Raw genomic sequence first — 12,238 nt, 5'->3', positions numbered from 1 at the left:
TTTATATGGAAAATTCAGGGAAAACTTTTAAAATTATAGTGGCAACCCTATATAGAGCATTTGCAATTTCTCTTCCTTGTTTAAAAATTTTTGAAGAAATTTTATTAACAAAAGTTGAATCTCACAATAATCATAATGATTTTCAGTTTGATTTTAAGCAAAATCGTTTCACATTGTCTTGTACATTGCGTTTAAAAAAGACAGTTGACTATTATATTTCTAGAGGAAGCCATGTATACATATGTTTTATAGATTTCAACAAAGTTTTCAATAGCATTGGATATTAAAAGCTGTTTTCTTAATTATTTGATTAGGGTAAAGCCTAGAATGATGTCTGTCTACTTGCATTATGGTGAAAAATCAACCTATGAATGTCAGATAGCAGAGAGAAAACTCTTCTAAATTTAATAAGTAATGTTGCTCATTAAGGTGAAGTTATTTCACCGTTTTTGTTCCAATTATACTTACATAAACTGATTTTCAATATTACAAATGTGGATATTGGATGTAACATAGTTGGTGTTGTTTTGAACCTTTTGGCACATTCGTATGATGTTGTCCTCATTGCACCGTGTTGGTTTGCAATGTAAACCGATGCTGTATATTTACATTGCAGAAATTTCTAACTGAATTAAATGTGAAAGCCAGATTAAATTGCATTAAATGTGAAAGAAAACAATGTGCATGGTATTTAACCAAATCAGAAATGTGTAATTGTGTCATACAAATTTCCTCCCTTTTTACTTCAAAGAAGGTAAAAAGATTAATTTTTTTATAAAAAGTTGAATATACACCTCTGTGTGTTCATTTTTTATAACTCTTTCTTACTAAAATGTTAACTCGTCAATGGAATGTATTTTAAGTTTACCCCAACTGCAAGAAAAAAATATAAATTTCTTTTTATAAAGTGTTACATTAGATATTCTGGCGATAAGCGTGAGATAAATAAATATTTAACATCAAAATAAGGGTTTTGGGGGCCAAGGATTTCAAATATTTAACTCAATTTTTTTTTTTGCATGCAATAACCACCTGTCCACCTGCATCCATACGTTTAAACGCGCTTTATAAAACCTCAACAATTGTAAACACTATTTATATTTGAAAATGAAGGCTCAACGAACCAAAATATATTCTCAATAAATCAAGGCACACGTCAACGTGAAATTCTACGCTTCAAAAGTGCACGCCAGCACAAACAAACAAAAAGTTTGAAGGTTAAACATTAAACCATTTTCTACATTTTAAGATACTTAAAAGTTTAGTACATTTGTTGGCATTGTTTAATTTTGGTATTTCTTATGCTTTGCATAGGAAATGCTTCATCTTGAGGAAAGTATCTGATCTGAAAAAAACATAGCGGATCTGATCTCTTATAGTGTTAAGTCGTGGTATTTTTGCTGTGTGGTCCTAACCTTGCATTTCGGATCAGTTTTTTCAGAATTTTAAAAGCTTCCTTAGAATTTTGAGCATTTGGCAAACCAAGTTGCTTTGAAAAAACATTTTATGTTAACTCTTCATTTGTCCACAGTGGACCAGAGAGACCGCCAGGTTTTATTTCGTGTCAATTTAATGACACTTTTTATTTATTAGTATTTATTTTATAATAATAAAAAAAGTTTTTCTTAAAATCTAGTCCAAGTCCTAAGGTTTCCCAAGTGGAGCAAAGTAGAAGATCAAGGGGTCCCAAACCCATTAAAGATTTTTTTTACTTTTAATCTCCATTTTCTCTTTCTGAATTTGTTTTAGAAGTTTAGATTTGCAAAATTATTTAAAAATTATAATATTTCATTATGCAAGTACTGCTCCCCAAACTCTTTTTTTTTTTTATTTATTAATCTTTTTTTTTTTAATTTATTTAATTGATTTGAATGAAATTTAAAACAATAAAATGACTAATATTTACAAATACTACTGACATATGGAACATAAAGCACCGAAACATTACTAACTCTTCTGTTAAAGTCAATCTCAGAAGAGAGGAGTCTTCCACCATATTCTTTGTTTGCAACTTGTCGTTTGAACCTTGTTCCACGTTGGTTTGAATTTTGACTGAACTGATTCTCCGCATTGTTCAGCAAACTTAGATAAACCACATTTGTGGTATTCAACAAAAGGTTGCACATGACACAAGGGTATATATACTTTCCAACCAATTGAAATTTTTTTTCCAAGAATATCTGCAATTTCTTGAGCAGATAAAAAGGAGTTCTTAAATTTTAGAATGGTCTTCTGATATCCAAGCTCAAGTGTTCTATCAAAACAAGAATCTTTTAGAATCTTAAAGTCTTTTAAACATTGAATATTTAGCAGAAGATTAGGATATTCATACAAAACAACTCCTTCCAACTCATCAACACACTTTAGTATCTGGTTTGAATTATTCCCATCCCAACCTCTACCTTGATATTCTCTCTTTAGAACACCACTATTTTTGAAAAAATTATTAAAACCTGACCAAAGATCCAATAATAAACATCCCAGAGTTGTTACTATTCCTATCAAGATTTGTGTTTCAGGGGAGGTACTAAATGTTGAATTAGTGTATCTGGATCTTCGTCAAGGTACAGAGTTCTTGGATATATCACGTTCATAAAATCTTTCATAGTAGATTTCTTTAAATTATTTTCTACAGTGTATCTTTGATACCAATAATCAAGGCTTCTAAGTGTTCGCAGTTTACCACAAACTTCACTTGAGTCTCCTTCACACCAAAGACAAGCTTTTTTACCTGCATGGCTTGATATTCCAAAAACTGCATTAGCATAACATTTCAAATCAAAAACTGCTGAAAATTTAACATGTAAATTGTAAATTGAGTTTCTCTAAAATTATTCTTAAATTGAAGTTTGATTCTTGCACATCTTCATTTATATAGAGGATTTGACATTGTTGTACACCACTATTTAAGTATAAATTTGAAGTAGTATTCTCATTGACATCGAAAATATTTACGATGACCTTCATGAAACCACCTCCTCCATCCATAGAAATACAAAAAAAAAAGCTGACTGGGGGATCAAGCAGGGTGGCCACAGCTCCTCTAAAATCCGCTAAAGTCCTCTTTTTTTAAAAATCTCCTCTAAAGTCCTCTTTTATCTAAAAAATATGATCAAATCTCCTCTATAACTCCTCTTTTTTATTATTCAGGTGCACTAACTTTTTAGAAATATTACTAATAAACATATTTTTATTAAAAATATTTTTATCAAAAAATAATATTTGTATTTTTTCGATTAGCAGATTTTTATTTTAATTATTACAGTACTAACATTTATATTAGTTACAGTACTAACATTTATATTAGTCACAGTAGTACATTTTTGAAAATGTTTTCTTATTCTTATAATATTTTAAAAAGTTTATTTCAGTTTAGAAATTGATTTGAATGTAGTTATTTTCTAAGATGTTCACCCTAAAGAATTTGCTTTGTTTAGAAAAGTAGAAATAATGCCTAAGTATAAAAGTAAATTTCAAGACTTGTGGCTCATTGAAGAGGAGTTCAAATGCTGGTTGCAAAAAGATAAAAAAGACGAAACAAGTGCATTTTGTAAAGTTTGTTCAAAGTCCTTTAGCATTGCAAACAGTGGAAAAGAAAATATAAAGCAGCATGCTAAAGGGAAGAAACATGTGGAAAGATGCCCATCTAATAGCAGTAAGATAAGTTTTTTTAAAAGGCTTTCTGAAGGTACTAATCCACCAGAACAAAAAACAACTTAATTATTTAAACAACTAGATTTTTTGAGGAAATTGCATCACCATTAAATGATTTCTTAATGATTTTTCAAACTGACAAACAAATGGTGCCGTTTCTTACCAAGTCACTAGACAACGTCCCTCGTAATTTATGCAGCCACTTTTTGAGGAAGGATGTTTTAGAAAAAGCAAACTCTGTATACAAGCTGCTATCAGTAAAGTTAACTTTACTGATAAATTTAATCAAGTGTTGTTGGAGTCTGTTGATCTTGGTTTTGTTATAAAACATGATATCAAAGTTTTGAAAAAAAATGGAAAGTTGAGCGAGAGTCATTTACGCAATCTTTACAGTTCTTGTCTAGTTTATGTGCGCATTTTACAAAAAAAAGGAAATTAAAAAATTATTGTGTTTGATGTACTTCTTGCTTGTCTCCTAAAGTTAAAACCGGCAGAGTTATCAACAGCTTTATTAGACAAAATGCTTGAAATCCTTGTTGGTTTGAAAAAACTGACTTCCAAAACCACAATGAAAACCAAACAAGAGTATTCAAAATTTTTGTCCAATTTTGTTAAGGCTAACACAGAATTATTCAAAGAATTTGATGAATATAAAGATCGTTTGGACTGATTTCTCTGGAAGCACATTGATTCAGATTCTAACTATAAATCCCTTTGGTCTGCTGCCAAAATAGTTTTAGTTTTATCTCATGGTCAGGCAACTGTTGAGCGAGGATTTATTGAAAACAAAATGCTTCTTGTTGAAAGTCTTGACACGGAAAATCTTATTTCTCAACGAACAATATTGGACTATATGAAACGAAAAAACTTTGAACCTCACAGTTTTCTCATTATCTTATGTGAGATCTTTTCATCAAAAGTATCAAAAATCACTTGTTCATAAATCTAAAATCAAATTGAGCAAGGAGAAGAATGAAAAAGAGATTAAGATGGCTTTAGAAATTCAAGAAATGAATATTAAGGTTGTCTCTTTGGAAAAAACTATTATCCAGCTGAAAAGATGTGAATAACTTTACAATTAAGGCAGAAAGAAAGAACGATATAACTATCTTATCCAAATGTAAAGCCTTGAAAAGAGCTGCAATCGACAAAGTGAGTATTCTCTGTGAATTGAAATACAAGAAACAAAGCTGGTAGAACTTAAGGAACGAGTTCATTAATAAAAGATATATAAGTTATCATTATGTTGTTTAATAAAGTTTCATTTATTGAATTTAGTATAATGTTATGAATACCCTGGTCTGCAAAACTGGTTAATGCCAATATAAATCATTCAACTTAAAAAATGGCATTATAAAAGTCTTTCAGAGCCACACAAGTGACGAAACATCGACGTTAAACATACGTAAAAAAATCTTCTAAAATCCTCTATTTTTGTTTAAAACTTATTAGTTTTTTCGAATAAAACTCCTCTAAATTTGATGCAAAATCTCCTCGAAAATCCTCTAATATCCTTCTTTTATTATGAAAATTTTTTGTGGCCACCCTGTCAAGACAACGTTGAATAATTAAATCAAGAATAAAACTAGAAGTGCCTTAAACAAAAACAAGGTCTTTTCCAGAAGTGCCACCAGTACTATTAAGGAAGTTGGTCTGAAAAATAAATTAAGTTTAGGAAAAATTTTTAACGCTATAAATAGTTTTCAATATTAAAAGATATAATTGCTACCTTTTCTACTTGATAAAAATGCGATAAAGACTCTTTGCTTTTATTATACTAGATGCAACTTGCTCTACTTGTAAATTTCCTAGACTTAATGCTAATAAGATCAGGTTTTTTACTGCAGATAAAGAAAAGCAGTTGTATAAATAATCTTTTGCAATAATTGAAAAACATATACAACATAATTTGGAAGACACACTTGAGTTTGATATATTAGTAACCTCCTCGGTATGAATTGTTGAAGATGAAGCTGTTCTTGTCATCATCCTCCATTCAATCTTGAATAAATTTTAAAAGCTCTTTAATAATTATGTATGTATAACTATGTATATATGTGTCTATATATATATATATATATATATATATATATATATATATATATATATATATATATATATACATAAATACAAAAATATTTATGTGTATATATACATAAATATATGTATATATATTAAATAATTAGATTAATAAAATAGTTATTTTGTTCAATATTTACATACTTTAGCAATCTTTTCTCCCCATAAACCTCGAGGAGGTTTTCCAGCCTCTAGTAGGTAGAGGTTTCTCTGACATCCAGAACATATATCATTAGGATAGCAGCACACATCCAGAGAATATCCTGGATAAATAAACAACTTTATCAGTTCTTTTACCGCTGCATTTTTCTAATTAAAGATTTAGACCTGGCTCCAAACATTTTCCAACAACAGCAGCACACAGCATCTCGTTGAAAAGCAATATTTATCCATTTAAACAAGTTAAAAGAAACTAAAAATGCTATAATTTTATAACCTGCAATATAGCATGTTAAACTATAAAAATTAAAATATAATTTTATAGGTATCAAAGAATCTTTATGATATTTTAGAATCTGTTAGATCTATTAGATTATATATATATATATATATATATATATATATATATATATATATATATATATATATATATATATATATATATATATATATATATATATATATATATATATATATGTATATATATATATATATATATGTATATATATATATATATATATATATATATATATATATATATATATATATATATATATATATATATATATATATATATATATATATATATATATATATTATATATATATATTATATATATATATATATAATAAGCTTTTATAATATTTGTCATATACTATATGACAAATTTTATAGAAGCACAGTATCCACATATAAAACAATAATTATACCATCTTTTTTGCGATTTTATTAACTTCTTTACATAATCGCGCACCCTGGATTTTATTTTCTATGCAAAAGAATTACATTTTAAATGTTATTGTTAGTTGTTGTTAGGTTTCTTTATGAATAAAAATTTTTTCTACTATTATTTCCATCATTTCAAAATTATCAGCTTCTAAATATCTCCTTTATAATAATTAGTCAAACACTTTTCCGCAATTAAAAAAATTCAAACGCCATAAATAGTACTTTTTTTCCGTTAAATTGTTAAAGGCGCTAAAAGGAATTTTAAAAAGATACTAGTTTTTTCATTTTAATACATATATTTGTAATTTTAAATGTAAAATAGACCACCTGCCAGTAACTTTCAGACCTATGTTTTTATATGATTTCAAATCAGTATAATATTTTTGACACCCTATTTTGCTCCATTTTGGACCCTTAGCACTTGGTTTAGATTTTAAAAACAACTTTTTCTATTTTTATAAAATAAATACTATTAAATAAAAATGTTTCGTTTAATTGACACGACATAAAACCTGGCGGTCTCTCTGGTCTACTGTGGGTCGTATATTAAAAAAACTATTAAAAAAAGTATTTTAATAATTTTTTTTAATGAATATTTTAAAGATATGAAAAAAAAATTTGTTTCAAGTACAGTAACCTAAATTTTAATTGATGCCGTTTGGCAATAATGAACGATAAAGGCAATAGACAAAAAAATTTTTAAAAATTGTTTTCGTGCTATTATATTTAAATATGCTAGCAAACTATATATAGAACTTATTACATAATACTCGTTCACATTACATGCTATTGTCAATCATAAAATAATTACTACATCGAGAAATATATTTAGCTCAACATAGAAAATCTGGGGAGGGGGGAGGGGCAGAGGTCAATTTGACTATGTGAAAATCAAAGAAGCTTTTTTATTTTTAAAACCATCTTATATAAAAAGAGAAATTAATATAAGTTTTGACAATGACATCCTTTGATCTTAAAAACTCTGTGCTTAACATTTTTTTTTATGAAATTCTTGAAAACAGTTTTTCCCGCCTGTCAAACATAAACATAATTTGCACTTGGTGCAGTACACACGACTGTAACCAGTCAAATAATATCTGCAGCGATTCTTTTTTATGTGGAACTCCGGCCAATGATTCAGCAAATTATAGCGTACATCACTAATTAGCATTGGCACTGACGCTTTACAACCACGCTTACTTGGAGGTTCATGTTCGAAACTTTTTGATGGTCTTCCGACTGGACGAGTACTAGAGACTTTATTTGACATTGTCAGTCCACAAGCGATATCGATTGTTAACTTAAGAAGCTTAATTTGTTTCTTTTTAGGTAAGTTTGTCTGGTCAGCGAACCGACTATAAAGTAACCAACCATTGACTTTGCAAATTTCAATACAATATAATATAACTTTCAGATACCATCGTTTACATTTTATGTTGGTTCGATGAAGAGATATTAGTATATCTTCTAAGTCTACACCACCCGTTGCTTCGTCTTAATCTTTAACCATTTCAGGACACATTATATTAATATAAGCTTTTTTTTTCCATCCCAACGCTTGACTGATGTTAAAATTGAGGAGATGAAAATGTCGAAACCTTATGAACGCACTTATTATCAAACCATTTAAACCAAACTAAATCAGAATTTTTGTTTTTCGTTACCGAACTACTGCTACGACCATGCTTTTTAAGCTCTTTGTCTGTGGATAAAGGATATTTTTGTATTCGATTACTGCGAATAGTTGCAGTGCAAAGTATACCTGAAGTTTTTAATAGCAAACATAAGTACAAAGTAGTAAACCAGTTATCAAACATAAGCTTGTGATTTTCATTACTTGGTAAATATTTGCATAAACTTTTTATAACAAAATCTCTATTACATTTGTTGCACCGGTTAATCCATCTTGGCATAGAAAAAAAATCATATAGAATTCCAGTTTTACCAGCACCTACAAAGTTTTCAAAACCCCACTTTACTAGTTTTTTGGATTATATTGTCTTATTCTGCTACATTTTGTTTTGCTGGAATTATCTGTTCGTCGATGAAATGATATTTTTCAGGCTTAGTTTTAATACAGTTGTTTCTAACTGCATCTAGGATAGGCTGGACTTTAAAAACTTATTTAAATTATTAAAAAGTCTTATTTATTCCAACATCTTTTAGTGCGTTCGTTGTTTGCATGTAAATACTGCCTCAATTTTTTAAACTTATTTATTGACATAAAGTCAGCTACTGGATCATACCTGGTCTCAGTTGCCCAGTACATTTGATAGGATGGTAATTTGACAATTGACATCAATATATAAATACCTATAAATTATTTCATCTCTTTAAAACTTGTATTTATATATTTTGCAGTTGATTGCACACTATAGAGGTTAGTTTGCCCTAGTATATTGTGTTATGGAATTGTCCCAAAACATTTTGAAGAAGTTTAGCGCTGTCAAATCAGAAAATTTACAGGAGGCATACTAAAATTGTTAGTAAACAAATAACTTGTTTCAGATGTTTTGTTAGGCCACTTAAAGATGTGTGAAATTTCTGAAAAACTATCTGTTGACATACTGTATTCTTTATCAGCCCCAATTCATCCTCACTCTTTTCTCTTATATCATCTTGTTGATCTTCTACATCTACAATGTAAACAGTGATATTTTATGTGAAAGTTTATACCACTTTAAATAATACTTTTATTAAAAATATAAATGAACTTAAAGCAACACAAAGAATAAAAATATGAACAAAAATAATTATAACTAGCTAGAGTGATCTGCAATATCATTACCAACAAGGTTAAAATCAATATTGTGTTACTTTCAAACCAATCATCACCTTCATCGTCATCATCAGCCAACTCTGAAAATTCTGAATCAGAACATAAAACAAAATCTAGAGCCTCTGAAACATTATATTGATATTTTTTGTTTACTTTCCATCTGAAAAGTAAATTCAAAGATATTTTTCTAAAATATAAGAAATGATTTAATTTAGCTAGTAAAATTATGTAATAAAATAAGTACTTTAAAATAACTCATTAAAAACAAAAAGCTGAATGACTAAAAAATACTGCCGCTGTGGTTTAATGTTGCCGTACGGCAACAATAAGGTACCATTGCGGTTCTAAAAATAGATTTAATAAATATTTCGCAAAGCTTACTGGGATCGAAATGCGGACAAACATAACAAAATGCAAATAAGTTTACTACCAATGCAAGTAGAAAAATTGTCTAAGGGTGCAACAAAACACTGTTGTTGGGGTTTATGCACATTTTTAAGATTTCTAAAAGTTGGAAATATAAAAGATTCGATGACAAAATGTGAAAAACTCCAGCAAAGTTTGAGAACTGATAAATGCAAGATATGGCTTCATGCTTGTGATCGTAAATTTTTTCCTACTTATAAAGTTAAAAAAAGACACCTATATTTGTTCCTTGCATTTTATTGGAGGAAAGGGTTCTTCTGAAGAAAATCCACATCCTATATGTGCGAGTCATTCAAAAGATCAGTTGGAGAAAAATAATAAAAGAAAAAGAAAATTACTGATTATTCGAAATAATGTTTCTAAACTGAAATGTTTACATCATGTAGATTTTATTGTTGAAAATGATAACAACAATATTAACACAGTTTCTAATCTCTCTGTTAGTTCTTATAACACTACAGACTTTGTAACAGTTACAGAGTGCAATATTGATGATGTTATTGCTGGGAATAGCCATGACTTTATTGTAGATTCTTCTGCATCATTTACTGCAACAATATATGATAAATCTACTCAAACTATATATGATAAATATATGCTTGGAGCAAAGATTGAAACAATAGTTTTAAAAAATAGTTTAAATCAAAATCAAGAAAATCAAACTGCTCTCTTAAATCAGACTTTACTTAACTCGTTGCATTGTTTAGTTGCAAATACAATGTCGATGGAAAATATTTCATTTTCAGAAAAAAGTTGCAAATATTTTATTGGTATTCATGAATTTCAATTTTCTACTTTGTACGACTTTCTTGGACCAGCGAAGTATAAACTTTCATATTGGAACAGCTCTTGGAGTGTGAGACTTGAAACAAAGTCTTTGAAGTTATCTGCAAACGAGCAACTCTTTGTCACATTGTTGAAACTAAGAAGACTGAGACTAAGAAAACTGAGACTAAGAAGACTGAGACTAAGAAGAGGTTTCAATATTTTTACTCTTGCTCATTGGTGTTAGTGAATTTGGTTTAATTTTATTGTGAATTTTTTATTCGTTCTATTTTCACAACATGGATAATGTTCATTTTTTATCATTTTAAGTAGCTTCAAATTTTTCCAGAAAGACAAGTTTATGAAAGAAATCTTCCAAAAGTATTTAGACCATTTAAGAATATCCGTGCCATCATTGGCTGTACAGAGTTTAGGTGTGAGATGCCGGAGAATTATGCGCAGCAAGGAAATACTTATTCTTTGTGTAAAAGCCATTGCACAATAAAATGATCATTGCAATTAATCCAAATGGTGCTGCATCATTTATATCAGATTTATACGAGGGTATCATTAGTGATGTGGTTTTATTTCAAAAGTGTGGAATTATGGAGCTTATTAACTTTCAAGTTTCCTTTTTTGTTGATAAAGAATTTACCATTCAAGACTTGCTTCTACAAAAGCAAGCAACTATATTTATTCCACTATTTTTAGGTGACCGTGAAATGTTTACGAAAGAAGAGGTAATGCAAACAAAAAGAGTTGCAAAAGCACGAGTTCATGTTGAACGATTTAATGAACGTTTGAAAAAGTTTAGATTACATGATGGAGTAATTCCTCTTTCTTTAGCACCAATAGCATCTCAGTTAGTCTTTGTTGCATCATGCTTGGTAAACTTTCAACAATGTTTGTGTGTTTGAATATCTTCGTATTAAATACATTTAAATGTTTTTACTTATTTTTTATTTTGTAAGTTTGTTAATAATGCATCTTATTCCATAGGTTTTAAGAATAAACCCTAAATTTCAACCCTGAAAACTGTTTTCAAATTAGTGTTTAATAATTTTAACTTGCTTTTTTGTGTGTATTTGTTTAAGTAATTGTTGTTCCTTTGTTTTAACTTTTAATAGTTTTCTTTGGTTGGTACTTTCTTTGGTATTTAAAAAGAAAGTAATATAATTAAGTGTGAAATTGTTTTTTAATGAGTTAGGGATTTTTGTCGTCGTTGTTTAGCTGATGGATATTTTCCTTGATTTGTTTAATAATTTTTAAGTTAATTTTTAATTTAATTACTAAGTTATTAAATAAACCAAAAGGTAGAAGTAATACCTACATGGTGTCGGCCAGATCAGGGAAAACAGGGAATAGTCAGGGAATTCAGTTTTCTTCCAAAAAATCAGGGGAAAAACAGGGAAATGACTACTTGTCAAACTTGCATGACCTATTTCAGTTGTATATCATATACATAATGTAAAAATTTATTAGGGAGATTTTTTTTCATGGCCTTCTATTGATACTTTGAATGTAGGTTGTAATAATATTTATATTTCCATTTGAAAGCATTTTTCTGAGCGAATTTTAGTTGATTTTCTCTGAAGTCGAGCCTTCGTAGCTTTAAATTAAGCCAGGGAAAACAGGTTGAGAATCAGG

The 12,238-nt window shown here is 28.7% G+C and overlaps 1 protein-coding gene across 1 annotated transcript; it reads left to right on the top strand.

Moving 5' to 3' along the window:
* Positions 1-9,791: 9,791 nt before the first annotated feature.
* On the top strand, positions 9,792-11,155 carry LOC136086025 (uncharacterized). The gene is made up of 2 exons (XM_065808252.1): positions 9,792-10,803; positions 10,922-11,155. Exons 1-2 carry the CDS (start codon positions 9,993-9,995, stop codon positions 10,954-10,956), a joined length of 846 nt encoding a protein of 281 aa, XP_065664324.1. The 5' UTR covers positions 9,792-9,992; the 3' UTR covers positions 10,957-11,155.
* Positions 11,156-12,238: the final 1,083 nt, after the last annotated feature.

Source organism: Hydra vulgaris, chromosome 10, assembly GCF_038396675.1.
Source record: "Hydra vulgaris chromosome 10, alternate assembly HydraT2T_AEP".
NCBI lineage: Eukaryota > Metazoa > Cnidaria > Hydrozoa > Anthoathecata > Hydridae > Hydra > Hydra vulgaris.
Note: the sequence above shows the minus strand (reverse complement) of the source record. Positions and strands in the feature narration are given on the sequence as shown.

Coding starts and splice junctions, on each gene's coding strand:
- LOC136086025 (XM_065808252.1), top strand. CDS start 9,993: ATGCTTGTGATCGTAAATTTTTTCCTACTTATAAAGTTAAAAAAAGAC. Junction 10,804..10,921: donor AAGACTGAGACTAAGAAGAG/GTTTCAATATTT, acceptor TATCATTTTAAG/TAGCTTCAAATTTTTCCAGA.